The sequence below is a fragment of the Poecilia reticulata genome, linkage group LG3, assembly GCF_000633615.1.
Source record: "Poecilia reticulata strain Guanapo linkage group LG3, Guppy_female_1.0+MT, whole genome shotgun sequence".
Lineage (NCBI taxonomy): Eukaryota > Metazoa > Chordata > Actinopteri > Cyprinodontiformes > Poeciliidae > Poecilia > Poecilia reticulata.
The window spans coordinates 15,787,286-15,810,252 of NC_024333.1; the positions used below are offsets into that span (position 1 = coordinate 15,787,286).

Sequence of the window (22,967 nt, forward strand, 5' to 3'; positions counted from 1 at the left end):
TTCCTCTTTCTTTTATCTGTTTACTCACACACACTGCTGCACGCTTACATAGCCATAACATTTGATCATTTTTCGGCATTAAAGCCTGTTTTATACTTAACCAAATCTCATTATTTCTCAAGGTAGTGACACTGAGGGGTTTTGGTCGGGTCCCAAAACTGGCAAACGGACCTGGGTGGTGCAGAGAGGGGGAAATGGGTGAATTATAACAATGTTGTCATATCTCCAAGGAGCGTTCCTTCTTCATTAATACAGTAATTCGATGCTTCCAGTCTCAGTCACATGAAGCTAACATGAGTCATCTGCTGAAAGAAAATTTAAGTGTGAAGCACTTCTAAAGATAGACTACAGATCCCAGCAAAACTCAACGACAGCTGCATCAGGCATATGGCGATAACTCATACCGTAAACGAGACACTTTCAGTTTTGATTTGTCTTTATTTACTTCACTAATTTCATTTTCTTAATAAAAACTATACCCGTTTTTTTTGTTTGTTTTTTTTATTCAGACGTTCTTCATGAAAAACCAGGTATGTGTCGACCCTGTGCTTTTATGATTATCTTCAGGAAGGTCTTATCATCATAAGATTAAATCGATCTTTGATTTAGCATTACAATTTGAACTTCAAAAGTTTTGCATTTGGTTGGTTGAGGCACACGGAAAACCTTTTCAGTTTACTTATGTAGCACCAAATTACAACAAATGCCATCTTGAGGAATTTGTCTTCATGTTAACAAATGGCCCAAGTAAACACAAAAAGCAGTTCCCGAGTTACCATTTAATTTGGTTGGAGAAAAGCAGCAAATCAAAACAACCTGGGCTTTTGTGAAAAGACTCAGGTTTTTCCACAGGTCTAAACCTGTTTCAGTTGTTAGCATAACTGACACAACCAGTTATCCCTGACTGAGTGTTTGAAGGTAGGCAACAGCTGCCTTCCTGCATAACATTTTGTTGAGTTTCACTGCTGTAACTTTGTGCAACGACAACAAAATGATTCAAACATTCAATCAGATACAGGGATAACTTGCCATCAGCCTGGTTTTATATTGCTCTGAAGGACTCATCTTTGCAGAAAACGTTTAACCTGAATCACACTGAATTGAACATTAAAGTTGCACCACAGCATAACCCAGATACATATTGCGAATTTGAAACCCAACTTTCTGATCTGTTGGTAACAGTAAATTGGAACTTGGTTCAGCTTGTGAAAAAGCAATAAACCAGGGAAACGATGATAACCCCTGGACATTTTCTGAGTCATCACAGCAGGTGTCATGTTGCTGTGTGTCAGTGTGTGTGACCCGCAGACCCCGCCCCCTCCCCGGAGCCTACCTGCTGCCTGCGCCGAGAGGCTGCGGCCGGGGCGCACTCGCTGCGGGAATGGCTTCAGGAGCGTCTGCCTCCGCCAGCTGCTGCCTCCCCATGGATTACGAGACGAAGATTTTCCCTCAAATCGGTGGCTACGGACGGTACAACCGGGTCGCGGTCGTGTTCAGCTGGTTCCCCACCTTTGCGGTGGCACTGAACCTGTTCAGCGACGTTTATTTCACCCACATCCCGAAATTGTACTACTGCAAGACGGACCCGACGCAGCTGCCTTCCTTCTTCAGTAACTACTCCGGGGAGACCTACCTGAACCTCACCATTCCCTGGGTGGACGGCCAGGGATTCAGCCACTGTGAGCGCTACAAGTATCCCGCAAATATCACGGACTTATCCGGAAAAGTGCCGCGGGAAAAGGAAAACTGCAGCATAGGTTGGGAGTACCCAACTGTGGTGGGACTCCAGAGCAACATTCTGACGGAGGTAGGAGGCTGTTGTCATTAAAGCTGCTAAAAAAAACCAACAAAAAAACAACAAAAATCACAACTGTGTTCAATTAATCTACAGATTCCGTGTTTCATTACTTGCTAACAACTCAAACCTGCTTCCTCAGGTTATATAACCCAACAAATTAGGTGACTGTTTTGTTTTGTCTTGCTACAGCAGACGTGCTAAAGTTTATCTAATGTGTCCTAAAGTTGGCTCCCGTCAGCTGTTGGTCAATATTTACTCAGGTTTAGGTAAACTGGTTAAAACTTTGTTTTTCTCCAGAATCTTATTCCATTCTCCCTTTTCATCTGTGCTAATCTAAGCTGCCCATGTGTCTTAGTGAGTCCAGTTTAATTTGCATAAATGTCCAGTCCTGAATCTGACGAAGTGAATGAAATGAAGTTTTAAGGGAGGTTGAGGGGGTCATGAGTGCAACAGTCGCCACCCAGGCACATGGTGTTTACCTTAGGTTTCTTGCATGCAGCTTCTATAAACACGTCTTTATCTTCTGTTTTGTTTGCTGCTCAATAATCCACCCTGCAAAATGCTGACGAGAAGTAATGAAAAAAAAACCTCAAAGTATTTCTAGGGGGTTAGTAAACTTTAAAACACTCCTGAACCTCAGTTATGTCTGCGGCCAGCAGTAGAATCGCCTGAAAAGCACAAGGTCATTACAAGTCATTTCTTCCACCTCCTCCTCTTCTGTATCCTCCCCTCTGCTTAATTCCTCAGATGATTGTCTGCTCTTGTCTCTGACAATCTGTGGCACTGGGAGGGTTGAAGCCTTCTAGTTTCTTCCGGAGACCCGGAACGCCTCCCTTCCCTGGGCCCATTATGTCAGTCCCCGGGACAAAAGGCAATCTTGAACAATTGGAAAAACTGCACACAGCTTAACAGTGTTTAAAACAAACGTCCCACAAAACAACAGAAGCTCATTGGGTGCATGTGCTGTGATGTGTGTCTCTCATTTGAACTGCACTGAATTATCTACATTATAAAGATCCACATCTTCTGCTTGTTGAGACATTGGACTTAGTTTTTCACTGAACAATTTGAAACCAACTTATAGCATGAATGAGATTACCAAGAGTCTGACCAATACGTTGAAACTATTTCAAACTGACAAATATATGCAAAGGTAAAAATGCAAAAAAACAAAACAAAACAAAACAAAAAAACGTATTGGAGCTGCAGAAACAGCTTTAGTATTTGGTTTTACTGCATAAAACAGTGCTGGCCTGCCATCATGTATCAACAGTAGCCTGTAAAGAACAATTACAGGCTACTGCTTACCTTTTTTATGTGGTCGCTTCATTATCCTCCATAATCCTAGAAGAAAAGCTGCAGTATAGCTAGTTACAGTAGCTGCAGTTTGCGACTTGACCACTAGATGGCAGGGAATTTTGTACATCGCACCTTTAACACACTTTATTTTAACATATAACTTATAGATGAATAATAATTCACGCCTCACTTTGAACACAATGGGAGGTGGATGTGCAAATGTTTCTGAGTTGTCTTGTTTTAGCAGACTTATTTTTTTATTTTTGGGTAAAATCGTCACGGGTGCTACTGTTGCTTGTTTACATCCCACCATTATATATTTTGTGCTGCTTAAAACAGGATAGTTTTTATGAATTTGGATAAGGGCTGCACAAAAAAAACAAACAACTTTGGTTGTTATAAATTACAATTTTATTGTCTCTTTCTTTTTGACCATCTTTGCTGGTGTATTTTATCTAATTTGCCATTTCTGTTCTAAAATCTTGTTGGGGTAATATTGTATATTAGTACAGTCTTTCATAATAAGTTCTTTGTTTTGTACATCTTTCCTCTCTTTTGAGCATATGGAGGAGGATGGGTGGGGATGTGTAGAGGCATTGGCTGGTACCAGTCGGGCATGGCGCTGACTGCAACTTTAAGCACAGCTTTTTTTTTTTCTAATGTAATAACCCTGTCAGCAGGCATCTTAACTCAATAAGAAACAACATGATCTGCATTCCCGCTTCCTCACAGTGATTCCTGTCACAGTTTCCCTGCTGTCTTCTGACATTTACTTAAGGACTGAGTGCAGCTTGTGCCCTGTTCATACTTAAATTAAACACTTTTATTTATTTTTTTTTATGACAGAATTCAAATTTTTATGATTTCTCGCCTCTCCTTTGTGTCTTTATTTCCTAGGAATAAAGTAGGCTGAAATAAGTTGGGTGTAAATATAACAGTTCCAGTGAAGTACTTCAACATGACTTTGGTTATAAACAGTAGACCGCATACAGATAAAAGTGAATTAAATTAGAAGTGGTGAAATTTTCAGCCTATTTGTTTGCTGCCCAGTAAAACGGGAAGATATAGATTTTATTAAATGGAATCTAATGGTACAGAAACAGGAAATATGTTTGGTTCATACTGTCTCCAATGGAAAAAAAGAACAGGTTAAAGCTTCAGTCACTTTGGTATTTTTATTAGCTTTGTCTATACTGTATGTTCTCTTTATCAGTTTCTGCACAGATTGCTGGACACAGTGCTCAACACAGAGACTTCAGTCAGTTTATCATCTTTGTGTCTTTATAAAACATGTCAGCTATTAGGTTCATCGGATCTCTGCATATATGAAACCTTCACTTAAAATTCCCAGAACAGTAAAACATATATGGACCATTTTATCTCTATAAAGGTGAACTTATGTGTTTGCTTCCTTCCTACATTTGCAGTGGAATCTGGTTTGTAAGGACGAATGGAAGATCCCGCGGCAGCATGTCTGCTTCATGGTGGGATGGATTGTGGGATACATATTCCTGGGTTCGTTGTGCGACTGGTAAGTAACGATCCAAAAATCTGTATTCCCAAAAGTAATATAGATTTATATTTATGTCATAACTTTTTAAGTTGATCTGTTTATTTTGATTGACTCGTTTTCAGGTTGGGTCGTCGCCGGGGTTTCCTCTTCTCCATCACCCTGTCCAGCTTGTTCGGGGTGTCCGTGTGTCTGTCCAGCAGCGCTCTGATGTTTCTGATGCTGCGCCTCTGTCAAGGTGCCATGCTCGCTGGCGTGTTTGTGTCCTCCTACATCCTCAGTAAGTGCGGCTGGGAAGCTTTCCTGCACCATATTCAGTAGTTAATCAACTTGTTGTGTGTTTCGGATCAAAGTATCTCTTCCACTGACAACTGATGGACATCAGTAGAAGTAGAAGACATTTTGTCGTGTTTCAGTCAGGTTTAAGGTTGCAGGTTTGCACCAGGTTTTTGTTTGTTGGTTTGGCTTCTTTTCACTGCCTGGCAAAGGAAAATTTGCTTTGCTGTGGATAAGCAGGCTGATGTTCCAGATGTTTCTTTCATCTGGGGATTTTAGTTTGGGACTAAAATCCCCAAACTAACACCTGGAGATGGTTTGTAAAATTGTCCCAGACCAAATTAAAATTGGTTGGACAAATCACACTTCTGGAATGGACTTCAACCTGTTTTTAAACCTTGTCGAAAAGTTACAGAAGCTGGTTAAAAAGTAGGTCTGTCTCCATTGTTTCTGGCAGAATCATGACAGAAACCTGTTGAAAGAAACAAGAAAACATGAGATTAATATGGAATTTAGGAGAATAATAGGAGAGGGTTTTTTGAGCATGTATTCATACATTTTACCTGTGTGAGAAAACCCACAGTAGATTCTGATTTGTGAGATCAATTCTTTTTTTTTGTTTTTACAGCCACTTAGTCATTTGTACTATAACCAATCCATCCAGGAACAGAGCTACAAAATAAACCCCTAAAATTAATGTGACAAGCATACCCCGAATGAGTTCATGTAAACTTCTGGCCAGAGTTATAAATAAGAAACCATCTGACGTGTAAAATAAATAAATGACACCTGATCTTCACTGTGATTTCAAGTGAAACTAATTTCCTCCAACTACACAGCAAAGATCTTATTAACTGGTTCTACAACATTTACATCACCCATGACCCTGCAGCCGGATTTATCACCAAGATGGATCATTTATAACTCTGATCTTTCAAACAATTCAGCGCCACTTAAAAGTTACATAATGTTGATGTGAAAATTACAAAATTTGGGTGCTTCAGTATCTTGGAGAGAAACTAACTGAGAAACTAACTAAATAAAAAATCTAAAGTACATGAGATCAGATAAGAACTAAAAATAACACAAACCCCAATACATGCGCAAAGTCCCAACTTATCTGTGGAAGATAAGACGAAATCCTGTTGGCAAATTACAAATCCGTCCTATCTGTGTTATCTCATGTTCACTTCAGGAGGCACACAGATAAAAAAGAAACATAACTTTTAGTTCTTGTCTAAAAGTAAAGAATCAGTCTGTTAAATACAAGGCTTTCAGATGAGTAGTTTTAAATGGGGGGGGGGAGGAAAAAAAGCTGCTGTTGCTGATTCTTTTCATGTTTCCATTATATATGAAATATAACAGTACTGCAGTTGAATGGTCTATCAGTGTCTCTGCTGCTCATATTTTAGCAGAGCCTCAGAAATGGAATAAAAGATCCATAAATGATCCATTATGGTCCCACTTCTTCTTCTTCTTGTCCCTGATGACCTCGTAACAAAGATCTTCTCTGTACAATTAGCATCACTAATATACGTAATAATTCAATTTCTTGTATCACATTGTATCCACTCATCAAACCAATAGGCAGGTAATTAAATTAGGACTCTAAAGTCGTACAGTCGATGCACTGAAGATGACATGTTCACGCATGACCTGGGGGCTTTTTCGTTACAAACCTCTTTGTGTTAATCAGTTATTCACAGTCATTTAGACGAATGTAACTGACGAATAGTGAATGAAACGTGTTTAAAATAGTCAACGTTTCTGCTCAGCCTGAATCCACAGCTGTTATTTTGACTAACCTTTCTATGTAAGTTCATACAAAGTGAATTGTGAAACATTACTTGATTTCTTGAAGACATTCTGTTTAAGATTACCACTCTTGTGATCAGGATTAGCTTCATCCGTCATTCCTTTCCTCCTGCTTTTAAATGAGGAGAAATATCAATGTTTATGAAATAAAGACTTGAACTTGTTGCATGATCAGTATTCGAGATGATTTAGTAGGAACTGTTCACGTGGAGAACAGAGAGCTGGTTTCCACATCATGTGAAGCTTCTATAGATTACGTCATGATGAAGAAAACAATCTGTGGATATATCATCACCTTCCTAATAATGACCCAAATAATTTTTTGCCATTCTTTTTTTAACCCAAATCATATTTTGGCAAATGTCAATTTTGGCAAAAAATGCCCGAAGCCATTATTTTTAGGTGATGATATAGAAGCTTGGACACAAATATTTCTTCAGAATACCACCAAATTAGTGCCACAATGACCGAAAAACAGCAAGGTCGGTGTTTTGGAGTTTCTACCACAAAAGGTTTGTCAGCAGAGCTAAAAAGGAGTGAGTAAGTTTTACTGTAAAATGTTTCCAGTTGTCTTCTTGTGGCTTGGAGTTTTCCCATCTGCTGTGGTTTCTGAGTCATGCTTAGAGCTGTAATCTGTCATCAAAGTCATCATATTTTTTTTTTTATCTACAGCTTTCTCACAAGTGTGCCACATCAATCCCTACTACGGGTCCAAGTTAATCAGGCTTTACGGTCCTGTGTCTAAATGGAGACCTGCATGGTTCATAAGTTTCACACTAACAAGCCTCAGACTTTTTAAACATGTTGGCCTGAAAGGCTTCAAAATGGCGTGAAAAGACTCAACTAACACATTACTGGATAGAAGAACGTAATTCTTTATGGTGATATGTTGCCTCGGTACCATGGAAACGAGCTGAACTGATTGTTTTTTTTAATCTGCTTCTGATGTTCTACATTCCTGCAAGGTCAGGGCTCTGCTGGCTCCAGATGAATTTGATTTATTTATTTTAATTTGACGTCAGGTTGATATCTGGTGGGGTGAGGAGAGGAGTGCAGAGGAGAAAGTTTCCACCACGGTGTTCTTCCTAAGCAGCTTCCTCACGAAGAGCAGAAAACAATAACAGGACAGAACTGAAGGCATAGATGAGAACAGGAAGTGAGATACTTATCATCCCACACATGCAGAGCAACTAGGTCAAAGTTCAACATACAGAGCTCTCCATTTCTTAGGTTTAACCTGTACAATCTGACATTTGTAGGTTTACTGGTGTTGATACGTTTCTTTTTTCAACTCGAAATATTTTGGTCTATAACAAGTTCAACAATCAACTCATCCATTAGTTTATCTATCAATGACTCTTGGTTCTGATTGGCAGCTACCAGGCTCTTGGAGAATTACAATAAGAAGTCCTTGAAAGGGAGAAGTAAATCATGCCACTCTGGGAGAATTTTACTGTCGGACTGGACAGGAAGTCTGCAAATCTGTTAATTTTTATGTATGAGGGGAAAATAAATTTTATGACGGGAAATGGATTTGCTCCACACAAGTGTTTCTTTCTGCCTCAGCTTTGGTTGGATCTCATGCATCCTCTCTCTGTGTTTCCTGTCTCTCTCTCTCTCTCTTTCTCTCTCTCAGGGTTGGAGCTTTCTGACCCTCCCCATCGCCTCATGGTTGCCATGATCGGCGGCTTCTTTGCCGTCTCCGCGGAGCTGCTGTTGCCAGGTCTCGCCATTCTGTGTCACGATTGGCCCATTCTCCAGGCCGTTGCCACTTTGCCTCTGATTCTGCTGATCTCCTATTGGTGGTGAGTCACATCTAAGTAGTCACCTCTTATGTCCCACCTGTGCTTTGTGAATTAGCCACAAAAACAGTCTGATGCTAATGAAGGTTGGAGCGGTTTTGAGCTTCTAATAGATGCACTTACATCGTCCTAATTAAACCAACAAAATCCTGAAGGAGAAACTCTTTATGAATTTTAGTCTTTTTGAATCTAACAACTATTTTTATGACCTCCATGATGAATTTCATGCATAAGAGACAACCACGCCCTTAAAAGTAGCAAGTACAGACTCAGGAAGCTCACCGAAGCCCTCAGGGGATTGTTCATGAAACTGTGGTGATGTTTTCCTCGTTTTAGCACTGCTTTATTGGAAATTGTTTTTGCATTGATTTGCTGTTTCAGCCTTTTTTTTTTCTTTTTTTTTTTTTTAGAGGAAGAAATGTTTAAACTATGCTGTCTCCCTGAGAAATGATAACAGAGTTGTTTTCCACAGCTGTGCGTCAGTGTTTCCTGAGTCTCCCCGCTGGCTGCTGGCCACAGATCACATTCCTCAGGCCAAGAGGAGCCTGCAGGAGTTTACTAAAAGGAACGGCGTTTGTCTCCAAGATGAGATGTATCCTGGTGAAACTCTGATGTCAGGTATCACATCGCTGCGTGCCACAGCTTGTTTATGCTGACAATGCAAATGTTGGGTTATTTAATCGTTTCTGCTTCTGGAAAACAAATCAGGTTCACCATTTTCAGCAGCAAATTTTGTGAAAATGATCTAATTAGTCCCACAAATAAAGCACCAATAAAAATGCTGTGTTTTTTGAATGGTCAATGTGTTTAAATGTTTCTTAATTGTGGTGATGTGAAAGGCTCGTTTTCACAATGTCAGACATGGACTGAACTTTTTGATTGTTTCTGGGGGGAAAAAAGCATTAATATGCCATCATAAATGTATTTTATCTTTATTTTTGTCTGATTAATTTAAATTTTTCAAATCTGTAAGTTTGTTTTAGTTTATGCTTTAAAATTGTGAACTTAAAATTATGTTCAAAGCTGTAATTTCTCCTATAGCCACTAGATGGCAATGAGACACTTTATACAGATACATAATAACAGACACTGGAAGGCTTTTTTAAAAATATATTTTTAGGATTGATTCTTTATAACTAAAGCTTATAAACCTTCTTTCAAGCACTTTTTAAATTATTATTATTATTATTTTAGAAATAGACTCTGCATATGGAGAAGACCACCAGCCGAGGTACTATTCAGTCCTGGAGCTTCGACAGACTCGTGTTATCTGGAAGAACTGTCTCATTCTCAGCTTCACTCTGTGAGTTTTTGTTTCATCTCTTATTCTGTCCTGAGTTTTAAAAAGATTTAACTTACAGATCAGAACTTTTCCCCAATTTTCTCTTTTATGTTCAGTTGAATACCAAAAATATCGTGTAATTTTTTTATTTATTAAATGCATAAAAATGAGGAACTTTTTGACATTTTGGGTTTAAATGAATCATCAAACAACAGATTCTTTGATGCACTTTTTTGATAAAAAATAGTTAAGTAGTTCTAGCACAAAAATGTCAAAAAACCTTATAAGTATTTCAATGTATGCTAGAATTAAAACACTTTATGATGTGTGTTGTAGTCCTTGAGAGGAAGGACTATAACATGGAAATGACATGTTAGACAAACGTAGTTAGTATAAAAAAAAAAAAGTTTTTACATCAGAAGCATGGAATAAAACATTTCAAAAAGTTATTTTTGGTCAATCTTCTTTTAAAAAAAAATGTAAACATGTATATAACTTTGTCTTCTCTGAAGGTTTATTGGAAAAGGAATCCAGTACTGTTTCACCAGAAACCTGGACGTTTACAACTTCTACTTAAAGTACTTCCTGCGGGTGATAACAGGCGCCCTGGCTTGTGTCTTCATCTGTTTGTGTGTCAATCACTTTGGTCGGCGAGGAATTCTGCTGCTGTCTGCGATCGTCACCGGACTGTCCTCGCTGCTGCTGCTGGCCCTCACAGAGTGTACGTCCTCTGCCTCACATTTACCAAGTTGTTGGACTCAGAAATGATGGGATCTGTTCTTCGTAGTGGAAGATTCTAGCTGTGTTTTTCACTAGACTCTCAACTAAAACCGACCACATTCGACTAATAACTGAGGATTTTTTTTGCTCTTGGGGGTTTTGAAATGCTGCAATATTTCTGTCTAAAGTAAAAGTGCAGAAAGGTTTCCAGTGATGACTGAGTAAAGTTGTTGCTGCTCTGGTCTCAGATCTCCAAAGCGGGCTGGTGCTGGTCCTCTCTGTGGTGGGTTTGCTGTTCTCTCAGGCTCTTGCCATGCTCAGTGCCTTCTTCGCCTGCGAAGTCATGCCCACCGTGGTCCGGTGAGTGTCTCTTCTTTAGATGTAATCAGTGCAGCTGTCCGTTCATGTATGTCTGACATTATCTCCAGTTTATATTAGGTTAGGTTAGGAAGCTGTGAGTAAAGTTTTATTTGACCTGCTTTTCTAAATTCCTCCATCTCTCTGTCAGAGGCGGCTGTTTCGGCCTGGTGTTGGCGGCGGGGTGTGTTGGCATGGCCGCCTCCTCTATGATGGAGCTCCAGGATAAGCGTGGCTTCTTCCTGCACCACGTCATCTTCGCCTCCTTCGCTATACTCTCCGTGCTCTGCATCATGCTGTTGCCTGAAAGCAAACGCAAGTCGCTCCCGGACTCCATGAAGGAGGGCGAGAGCCAGCGACGGCCGCCTCTCTTCCTGTCCCAACAGAAGAAAGACTGTCTGCCTTTGTTATGCACACGGCCTCCGGTGTCCGAGTACAATCCGGATAATTATTCCCGCTTGGTTTCTGCCACTAGGAAGATGCTGACCAAAGATAATTTGCCGTACAGGATCGCTAGGCCATCTGTTTTGCCTCTGCTGCCGGGCAGCAACACGCAGAAAGGAGAAAACGAGACACAGGAAGACGTTGCATTGTAAAACCTGTCGGCCTCCTCCTGCAGACTGATTTTACTCCCTTCTTCCAAAGATACCTCAGATGGAAAGCGTGTCGCCTAAAGAGCTGACACCAGAGCACCTTATATCTGTCTGTTGTTACAGAAGGTTTAGTCACTTCTTCTCTTTGATTTCAGCTCATGAGCCTTTAGTTGTAGCATTTTCTAATCCAACCTTTAGTAAGTATATTAAAGGTTTACACTGGACTGTGATAAGCAACAGTTCTGTCTGTGGTGATGTAGTACACTACTTTCAAATCATTTTTTTTATATGGGATTGTGTGAAGTTGGTGGTAGTAGTGAGTAGCCATGTCAGTATAGCGAATCTGAGCTGGACGTATTCTAGAGAAAATGTACACTGTGACATTCAAATATTTCAGTAATTTTACTCTTAGTCACATTTGCACATAATGGTTGTTTCCATTTCCCCTGCTGATCAGCTGTAGCTGCTGTTACTGCCAAAATATTCTACATGAAACTTCTGCCTCCGTATATTCTGATTTATGTGGATTTCTTCATATGTCACAGGAAAAGACACATTTTGCTGTGTAACGTGTTTTCTTTTTGGTGTAGAGTAGATCAGTTTGCAGTTTTCAACAGCTCTGCTGTCATATTGTTTCATTAAGAAAATGAAAATATATTCAAATATAATAATAAAGTGATTAGGTGTAACGTTACTTAGTATTTGCCCCATCTTATATGAAAGAGGGAGTTGATTAAACAAATGTAACATGATGGCACTAACTAGCCAATCTCCAATATTAGTTTGACTCCCCTTACTGCAGGTAAGATGATGTCTATTTTAAGCTATTCCACAGAAACCCATTTAAAAACTAATTGTCTCATTTATAATTGGTAATTTGTGCTGCAGCCATTCATCTGTTTTCCTGAAAAACATCAGTATGTGGTAGCTAAAGAATATCTCAATAATACCAGCAGCAAAGAACAGCTCCAAAAAAAATGGTAATCTAAAATAACAGCAATATGTACAAGTGAATCTGAACCTCCACTTATTCTTAAGGTTTACAGATAAGCTTTTTTTTAAGCACTCCAGTGCTGCTTGCTGTTGAAGGAAGTTGGAAAAGTAGCTGTTTTAAACTCTGACAAGCAACTAATTTAAAACACTCTTTTGCTGGTTTCTGCTTTGTGGTGAAAAATTGAGTTACATGCTGCCAATGTTCACAGGTTTGTTAAAAGTAATAATGGTTCTCTTGAAACATTTGTCCTCACATTTTCCAATGCCTGTCCTGGGAAGTTTGTTCTTCCTCTGCAGATGATTATCGTCCTCAGATTGATATAATTTGTTCCTGTGAAGCACACAAGAGGGCGCCAGTTGATGCAGTTTTCAATGAGTTACTTAATCAATCAGATGATGATCCTCAGGTATTTTTTGTGCCTCTAACAAGCATTGTTCACATAAATACCTCAAGTGTGTTTGGGTGTAGTGTGTGTTGAACCTCTGAGACGAAAGCAAAGATATTGATTAATTAAAACATGTTTTATCCACTGTGTGGCTGACAAAAAATGGAATATAAACTACTGAATTATGGCAACACACTGACGCTTGAATGCTCTGGGATTTGCAAGAACCAACATTCACTGTTGGGCATCTAAATGACTAAAAACGTTAAGTAATTGTGTTTACGGTTAAATTCTGAAAGGCGGTGATGTAGATCAGATTCCGGATTCAACCTAATCTGTTGAATTTTTTTTTAGGATTTCCCTCATGCAAAAGAAAATGACACTGTTTTCATAAAATGTTCTACTGTAACTCCAGTTTCATGTCCTTTTTTAGTGATCCGTTAATGGTGCTTCTGTAAAGTAAAGATACGAAAGTTGATGACACTTTATTTGTGTGTTTTATTATCCAGTGAAATCAGACATATTTAGCCTTCTTGTCCAGCAGTTTGCCAAAAGGTGTTGATAAATGCTCTTGTAGTGTCTTACAAAGACCACCAGATGGAGCTATTCTCTCACATAAGCGCTCGCATCCAGTGCAGATCATTCTTCACTCCGAGAAAAAAACCCTCTTGGATACAGTAGATAAGATAAGAGTCTAAGATTTGCCCTCTCATGTATCCTTTGATCTTGAGCTTAAGCTCTACTTTGAGTAATTGTTGTTAGGTAACTTGAGTATTTTAGTAAACTGATAAAATAATTGAAGGCTGACCAGGACAAAGAGCTTTAATATTAAAGTTTTCAAATCCTAAGATTTAATAAAACGTCACTGCGGAGGTGATTACTAATCTGTTAACGTCACAACAGCCTGGAAAGCCGTAACGAGCAAAAGGGTCAATGTGCTGAGAGAACGAACGGCTCCAGAGACGGTGTAGCCGTAGCTCGTCCTGCAGGGGTTCTTCACGTCATCGTATGGAATAGGACTGTCATCCGGCGAGGTGGTCGACATCGTGTCACTGACCTTAAGCAAGAAACGACAGCAAGCAATGTGTGTGCTGATTCTGATTTCACACTAATCAATAAACACAGGTTTTTCACAAATCCGTTCTTCATGGAAAAGAGGCAGTAAGAAAGCCACTAGAAGTCCTGTTAAAGTTTGCACTATCTAGAATGTGAATGAATATATATTCATTTCCTAAGATCTGCACTATATGACCTAAAATAAACAATCAACAATGCTTTTGCCTTGTACTCTGAAAGTGTGCAGACCTACACTTAAGTCAAATAATGTGGTCCAATAAAATCGACTTAAGCATTAAAGCAGCCAGTGATTTAGTGTAGAAATCCTTAGATTCTTACTTAAAGTTTATATTCAAATACATCAAACTTGAAGCTGGACAACAACAGTGCAAGACTGGTAAAAAAGAAAAAGCTGCTCTAACTTATCCCAAATGGAGCACAGTCCAGCTGCCATTGTTGCTAAAGGTCATTCCGACATAGTGTATAATTCAAATATGTACAAATTGCTGTGGAGGTGCAATAAGGTCAGCTAGCTTTTAAAGATTTATTGTAAGCCATTCAAATCAGCAATCGCTTCATAATTTTTTATTCTGGTCTGCTTTGCATCCCCAGGACCAAACATGGAGAAGGAGCTTTCAGCTTCTATGCGCCACAAATCTGGAAAAATCTTCCAGAAAACTGCAAAACAGCCGGAACATTGAGCGCCTTTAAATTTAGACTAAAAACCCACCTGGTTAGAGTTGCTTTTGAAACACAGTCAATGAAACATTAACCTACAATCTGATGTGTAATGATGGCAAAATGTAATGTTTCCATTTTCGATTGTGTTCTGTGACTTTATATTTTTGGGTATTTAAGATGTAAAGCACTTTGAAATGCCTTGTTGTTGAAATGTGCTACATAACCCCCCCAAAAAAAACATTGATTTAATAACAAACACAGGTTCCCCAAATCAAAAATAAAGCACATAAATTAAATTATATAAGCCAAACTTGGGTAACCCCAAGTTACCCAAGTTTGGGTTAGGGTTAACCTTGTTTCACTACCTACACTGGTAAGTAGTGAAACCTTGTTTCACTACCTACACTGTATTGCAACAATGAGTCACCAAACTCCAAATATTTACAAGATCAGCACCTTGGCCTGCTACCACAATGGGTCACTCTGAGGAGCTCAGTGAAATCTGGAGCGGCACAGTGATAGGATATCACCTGTGCAATAAATAAATGTGAAAACTATTGGGATCAATAGCAACTCAGCCATTAAGTGGTCATGTATAATTCCAGAGCAGGTCGGTGGATGCAGCAGGATGTAAACTTTCTGCAGCTATAGGCTTCCAAACTTTGTGTGGCTTTCTGATTAGGATAGAGAGCTGCTTCACGATATGGGTTTCTATGGTCAGGCAGCTTCATCAAAGCCTTACAACACAAAGTTCACTGTAACACATTAGATGCAAACCAGCTGCTAGCAGAAGGACACTTGTCTGACTGCATTTGTGAAGTGTGAAGTTCGGTGCAGAGAAGATGATTGCATTGGACCATTTCTCAGGAGATGGAATTGGCTCTTCAGCATTTTGGATAATGCTCATATACCCACATTACAGGAACAGTTCAGGATGTTTCCTTCTTATCTCACTAGTGCACAAATCAAAGTCCATGACCTGTAGATGTGCGAGTTTGGCATGGAGAAATCTGAATGACCTGAATTAAGGTCTGATTACAACCCAACAGAACAGCTTTGGGATGAATTAGAGTGGTGGCTGTGATCCAAGCCTTTCTCATCCGACATCAGTGTCTGACCTCATAAATGCTGTTTAGAAAGAATGGTAAAAAAAAAAAAAATCCTATTTAAACTTTTCTAAGTGTTCGATAAGAGCTGAAGTTGTCATAGCTGCACAAGATGAACTAATCATTATTTCTTTACAAAGGGATGTCTTTTATGCTTCTTTCTATTCCTTAATTCTGACTCACTGTTCTTTCTTTCACAGTTAAAATATTAAAAACAGTTCACAAACTTAATGCTGAGTACATAGCTCTCACCTTTTCAACCTCCCTCATGACCCGGAGGAGGTTGTTGCCAAGAGCTGCTTTCACTTCCTCATCCGTCCACCCTCTCCTCAGAAGTTCAGCCACCAGGTCGGGATATTTAGACACATCCTCCAAACCCTCAGGAACCCTGACAGAACAACGTTAGCTAAAAAAAAAAATCTTCTGGAAAACTCTTCTTCAATTGTATTTAACTGTGATTATGTAAGACCGGCTTGTGTGAAAACGCTGATGGATTAAAATTTGCTTATCTTACTTCGAGGTTTTTACTGGCACTCACCTGGGCACTCCGTCATAATCTCCACCAAAACCAATAATATCCGCGCCGCCCACCTTCTTTATATGGTCAAAGTGATCTGCAATGAGAGCAGTAAACTTTACAATCAAGTGAAAGGACAGGGGGCGGGGGTTTGTGTGTGTTTTTAAGGTAGATGATAAATGTTACAATTTAACTAGTTTTACAGTAGCTGTTATGGGAAGACTGCTAATTTACCAGCCACATGTGAGAGGTTTGCCGTCGTGCTGCACGTCACATAGTCATTGTAGAAGTTCACCATCACAATTCCTCCGGTTTTATTCTAGAGTCAGAAAGAAATACGGCATGACAAGCTGAAGCTTTGATGATGGACGGAGATTTGTCCTTTTTGATTAGTTGGACTAGAAGCTTTTAATCTAATCTGCCGCCTCATCTATTGTAGAACACACCTGCTTGATCTGATAATATTTAACGATTTAGCTTAAAATATGCCTTCTCATTTTATTGACTGCGGTTTGATAGTGGTCATTAAGCGTGTATGACATGAACTGAATTGTTTTATAAGGTTTCACTTAAGCTCTGATGACACCATAAAAGGGTTTTAAAAGTTTGTTATCTACAGCAACAAAAGTTGCCAAAGCATTTCTTATAATTGTTTTGTCTTCTCACTGTCAGGCAGGATGCATATACATAAAACAATAACCAATTAGTTGCTCTGTATTGAAAGAGTTCATGTTTTTGAACTAAATCAACAAGTTCTCATCTTTGCAATTTCATACAAAGGCAAATTTTGCTTTGTAGCACATTTCCTGTTAAGCAATTGCGCAGTTTTTGGGGAGAGTTCTTCTCTCAGGTCACATTTTTACATTGCTCAAGAAGCTAAAGTGTAACAAAGTCACATGTTCAGCAACAGCAATGCTGAAAACTGCTGCATGTCTTAGAAGCATTTGAGCTAAATTGTGACATACTTTGTAAAAAGAGATTTCATGCAAAACAAAAGCATCCTGTTTTTCTAAAAACAAGACTGACCCTTATAGTAAAAAACTATCGTTAGAATGATAGTACATTTTTACAGAGTTAAATGCAAAAGGACTGGATTTGCATATTTGTTTAGAGACGGGATATCTTAACTTTCTAAACTGTGAATCTACATTTTTAAATGTGCTTTTTATGTTCGGTGTTTATAGGACTGAGGATTATGAAACTAGTTGGATACACAATTTAAAAAAAAAAACACGTTAAGGAGCTATCTAAGTACTTTTCTTTGTGTATTGCAGTAACCCAACGGTTTAGACACAGACTCACCACTCTAACGAGGACGTCATCGGGGATGTTCCTCTTGTGTGGACAGACGGCGTACGCAGAGGAGTGGCTGAAGATAACGGGAGCTTTGGATATGTCCAGGACCTGGTTCATCACTTTTACAGGCACGTGAGCCAAGTCGATGAGCATCCCCAGACGGTTCATTTCTGCAATCACTTTCTGTCAATCAAACCAAACAGGAAAATAACATTTAAATATAGTTCTTAGCAAATCACCTCAACGCCTGCAGTAAATAGCTGTGTTCATGTTCCACGTGTAGTTCTATTTCCGGCAGCTGACGTCGATTTCTGCCATGTAACAGTCGTTTTACAATCATTAACGCAAAAAGCACCAGATCTAAAGAGTTGTGGCAACAAGGCGGCCCACATATTAGCAGATAAGTCTCTTCTGTATATATTATCCGTTTTCTAGCTGGAGCTTTATGAGTTCACTGATTATCAAACACTAATCGTTGTGCAACGTTGTCCATTCAGAGCCCTGACCACAGAAGTCTTATCATGCTAAGCATATGTCCATCCATATATATCTTATCCTGCACAACAGATGTTGAGAGCCTAGTTCAAATCAATCAATGTTGTCAGGCAGTAAAACATGAAGCAGTTCACAAGATGAACTTGTATCAGACCCAGTTTTCTTTTTTTTTTTGTACACAGGTCATGTAAAATACATCACAGTAACAGTGAACCTGCAGGAATACAATCACAGAGTAATCTGTTAAATATCCGACTGTGAAAGTCAAATCATCTCTATTGCTTCTTCTTACCTCGCCAAAAGCAGAAAGGCCGTTATGCTTAGATGGGTCTGCTCCGGTGTCCACACGCCAGTTGTCCGCCCTGACAAGAAGAAATGGGTCACTTGCACATAATCTAAGTGAAAACCACAGTGCATGTTTTTATCCTGCAAACTATATTTATTGTTTCAATCTGTTACCCTCAAGTAGGTGATTCTTTGACATTATAGAGTAATTTGCAAACTAATCTAAATCCAAAAGGATTTGTGCACGATTTACACTAAAAAGTTGATAAGCATGTGTGAACATCAAGATGACTGCAAACTTTATTCCGAATCCAGCTATTTATTTCTGTCTTATAATTAAGAAGACTTAAATAATTAAGTCTTATTTTGAAAGAAAATTAAGCACTGTGTCTATATCATATGGAAATATAATGAACATACAATGTTGTTGAACTTTTACTGAGAAACAGTAATTCTTCACTCTTTCTCCGTTGATGTTCATGGTGATGGAGTCATCTAACCTTTGAGAAATCTAAGTAGAGCTTATAAGTAAATAGTGCTGATCACAATTTGATGCAGGTTTAACCTGAATCGAAGTTTCACACTAACACACAAAAAAGGCTGATCTACATTCATGTGGCACTTTAAACTTGTTGGAAATCTCTGTAGTGCTTCTCAATTAACACGCAGCTGCAAGCGGAGAGAACTTGGTGTTCAAAGTCTTATTTAAGGGACAACACAATCTCTCCTGATTGTAGTCTGGGTCATTAAGCAGAACATGTCAAAACCAGCCCAGATATCCAGGTAATCTGATACGTTGTGGGACAGACTTGCAGGAATCTCCCGGACTCTCCACGATGAAACCTGAACCAAAGCTAATGGACAGTTTTTTTGTGGAGTAGATTTTTGTTGGAAACATTTATTCACAGAGCAGTTAAAAAACAGCTCATAATGTATTTTTCTCTTACCAATCCATCTTACCAATCCAATCTATGTAACGTTTCCGCTTGAGTTTTTAAATCATACTCTGGATTCTATCACAATCAATCCAGAGGATTGTTGTAATCTTAATTTTCGCTCATTTATTTACATTTAAATTGGACGTATGTTTGTTTTTATGAAAATGCCTTTAATCCGGTGTGTTGCTTGCTCTCACCAGGGTGTGTTGCACGAGTGCGTGAGCGTCATGTAACGGGCGCCCAAATGGTACATCATGCGCAGAGTCCCAAGGCTGCTGTCGATGGAGTGACCCCCCTCCACCCCGATCAGGCTGGCCACCTTATTCGCTCTGAAGGCTTCCTCGATATCTGTGCAGGTTAAAATGGGTGACACAGAGTGACACGGCTGTTTAAACGCAGGACATAAATGGTCCAGATCATGAGTGTCCAGCTCCCGTCATCTAGGGCGTTTAGAGATCTCTCTGCTTCAGCACAGCCGATTCAAATGGTCCAACTCCCGGGATCTAATGATTTGATTCAGGTGTGTTGAAGCAGAGAAAGAACTAAAACATGCAGGGTGCTGGCCCTCTGAGAACTAACTTTGGGAACGACAAATGCCTCACCTTTGCTGCTGGTGGCTAACTGGAAAGTGTCTGGGTATTCTGAACACATCCTGTGGATCACGTCTATCTGCTCCAGAGTTTGTCTGACAGCATCTTTGTACTGCGTGTCACAGGGAACATACGCCGCCCAGAACTGAGAGAGCAGCGCAAGACATTGTGTCAAAGCACATGGAGCAGGTGGAAATCAATTCAACGCTTTTTTTAACGGTTGCATTTATTTCTGGCCTGCTGCAAACTTTGTTTGGGTGAGGAAACTAGTTGAGGCTCTGAGCCTCGAGTTCTCCTGGGTTACAATGAAGAAAGATCTTCAGATCACCTGAGAATTAGTTTTTCAAAACTGTGACTTTTTCCCTGTGCAGTTTTCAGTCTGTAATGTTTTCTGTCTTGTTTATCTGCCAAACCTGATTGGCCAAGACCAGTTGGGCTTTTAGGGTTTTTACAGTGTTTTACTGCCATAAAGTTAGATTATTACAACTTTATGACTTACCATAGAGTTGAATGACAACTGAATGGTTGATAGATTTTGAATGTTACATCATTTCCTTATGTAATGAGAGATGTTTAGTTTCTTTCTTCCTTTCTTTCTTTCTTTCTTTCTTTCTTTCTTTCTTTCTTTCTTTCTTTCTTTCTTTCTTTCTTTCTTTCTTTCTTTCTTCCTTCCTTCCTTCCTTNTTCCTTCCTTCCTTCCTTTCTTTCTTTCTTTCTTTCTTTCTTTCTTTCTTTCTTTCTTTCTTTCTTTCTTTCTTTCTTTCTTTCTTTCTTTCTTTTTCTTTCTTTCTTTCTTTCTTTCTTTCTTTCTTTCTTTCTTTCTGTTTAAAGACCTTTTATATTTTAGATAGTTGGTCTCCAGTAGTTCCTGTTTTGAACGTACCTGTGCACCGATCTGCCCCTTCCTGATCTTTGGGATGTTGGTGTGTGTTGTCGCCAGTGTGTTGAGATCCACCTTGTTGAGTTGATTGTTGAAGTTCTGTCGAAGCTGCCAAGGCAGGTCATTGTGGCTGTTTTATTAAACAAATAATAAAAGTCAACAATCTACAAGAATGTCATAGTCAAAAATTATATCCATTGTGATCAGACAGGAAAAGATCAAACTTTCTAGCAGATCGGTTTGATAAATTACAAAGACTGTAGGCTTTTCAAATCTTCTAACCTGAACTTAAAATCACTTATTTTAAGTTCTGCTGCTACTAGAATATAGAGAACCAAGATCAGCACAAAAGACGTTTGAACTTGCCCATCAATAAGCGGCGTTGCCTTCATCAGGTCTTGAGCTCTGGTCAAGAATGAGTCCTCAGCCAAGGTAACGGCACAGCAGCTGATCCACAGTGCCAGAGATAAAGACAACATCAACCTGGGTGACATCTCTTTAAATACAAAATATCTCAGATTCTAATATTTGCTGCAAAATTAATTTTTTTTTGTCCTGGCAGTCTGTCCTTCTGTTTGGGTCAAAGCTGATTTCTACCCCTTTCCAAGCACTGATCAGTTTGAATGTCAGCTCATTGCTCCTCCTCTGTCATTTCTCTGTTTGTCAGTAAATCACAGAGTGTAATAAGTAGCTCAACTGCAAGTATAACCTGTGGTCGTGTCAGTTTATGCTGGTTAATGTGTAATTTATTTTCTGACAGGTTTTTTTCCTGCTATTCACTACAAATATTTTGAATAGTGTCCATTATTCTTTTGGAGAAAGTATTATTATTTTTGCTTTTCTAGTGGCCTAAAATAAGTTTTTTGTAAAGATTTTCCAGAGCTTTACTGTAAAACAAGTATACATTTTATAAAAGAATCAACCACTTTGTCTGCAGACAAAGAATAAAAACAAAACAACAAAAAAAAAAACGCTCAAAGCATGACTGTTCACTAAAGAAGAAGGGGCCCGGGTTGACAGCAGTATGAAACATCAGCTGAGCGCACTGGGGCACAATGAAAACATGAGAACATGAGACTGAATCATATTACCACCAGCGCAGAGCTTGCTCAATGGTGGCAGCAGGTGGATGGGTGTACCTCTGCACCTGAGGCAGCATTACATTTGCTTGCAGTGGCAACATGAGTAGGAAATAAGTCATTTCTGACAGACAGCCATCAAGGTCAAACTGAACTTTTGCAGGAAGTACAGCAGTGGATGGCAGAAGACTGGAGCTAAGTTATTAAATCTGAAAAATCACCATTCTGATAGACTGAAGTGTTTAGAAAAGCATTCACCCAGAGAGGGAGGAGCCAGGTAGAGTCTTGTGCCAAAAGTGAAGCATCCTGACACAATTCCTGTGTGTGGTTGTTTCCGAGATCATGTCCTCCTCCCGACGCTGTGATAACATGAAGAGAGGGAGAGAAATATCCTCCAAGAGAAACTTCCTCCAGAAATTCAGACACAATTTGTTGAAGAAAATGTGGCATTGACATAAATTTTCTCTCCAGGTCTGGATTATGTCTCTGACTTGTGGTAAATCTAAAAAATGTGGTGCATAAACAGAAGCCAACATTTTTGAACAGCTCCGAGAACTAAAGAAAGAAAACTGTGTCACCGTGAGTCGGGATCTGACCCGGACGTTAATTTCAGGCAGCAAACACGGACTGTAAATCCCAGGTTTTACTGTGAATTTGGTGTTTTCACCAATTAACACAACTTGTCAAAAAGGTTTAAATTGTTCTTTCACACATGACTGTAAGATGTAAAAGATAAACATTTAACATTGCGGTATAAACACAGGCTTTCCTTTAGACACTGACTCTTTTTTTAAACATCTGAAGTAACATATGAATCAGCCCACAGCTGCAGTCGGACCTGATGACTTACTGCTTACCAAAGATCATTATGGTCTTTAGAGGACAGTAAAGTTTAGAAGTTAAATGGTCCCATTATGCCGTCAAATTATTTTTATAACTCACATACTGTATAACAAAGCTCATAACATTTTAATGTCAAACATAATCTTTATGATCAATTAAAACCAAATAGCCTAAATCATAGAACAAGTTATTATTGAAAGATAAGATTGTTGTTATCATGTAAATGATGATAGAAGACCAAAAAATGTTACTATCCTCTTGACTTTAATGAACTGAAAATAAGGACCAAAACCAGAACTCTCATTTGTCTCTTTCAAACATTCCTGAATGTTTATGTTTATGTGTATGTATATATATATATATATATATA

The 22,967-nt window shown here is 39.1% G+C and overlaps 2 protein-coding genes across 2 annotated transcripts; one reads left to right on the plus strand and one right to left on the minus strand.

Moving 5' to 3' along the window:
* The first annotated feature begins 1,341 nt into the window (after positions 1 to 1,341).
* On the plus strand, positions 1,342 to 13,309 carry slc22a31 (solute carrier family 22 member 31). The gene is made up of 9 exons (XM_008405130.2): positions 1,342 to 1,807; positions 4,525 to 4,628; positions 4,733 to 4,887; positions 8,335 to 8,503; positions 8,973 to 9,118; positions 9,695 to 9,803; positions 10,295 to 10,503; positions 10,751 to 10,862; positions 11,011 to 13,309. The coding sequence occupies exons 1-9, from the start codon at positions 1,382 to 1,384 to the stop codon at positions 11,453 to 11,455; spliced, it is 1,875 nt and encodes a 624-aa protein (XP_008403352.1). The 5' UTR covers positions 1,342 to 1,381; the 3' UTR covers positions 11,456 to 13,309.
* Positions 13,310 to 21,333, minus strand: dpep1 (dipeptidase 1). Its single transcript, XM_008405129.2, has 10 exons — positions 21,042 to 21,333; positions 20,679 to 20,805; positions 19,808 to 19,940; positions 19,403 to 19,553; positions 18,275 to 18,344; positions 17,494 to 17,670; positions 16,426 to 16,510; positions 16,213 to 16,288; positions 15,927 to 16,062; positions 13,310 to 13,888 (listed from the first exon to the last, which is right to left on the minus strand). The coding sequence occupies exons 1-10, from the start codon at positions 21,167 to 21,169 to the stop codon at positions 13,712 to 13,714; spliced, it is 1,260 nt and encodes a 419-aa protein (XP_008403351.1). The 5' UTR covers positions 21,170 to 21,333; the 3' UTR covers positions 13,310 to 13,711.
* Between the last annotated feature and the right edge of the window lie 1,634 nt (positions 21,334 to 22,967).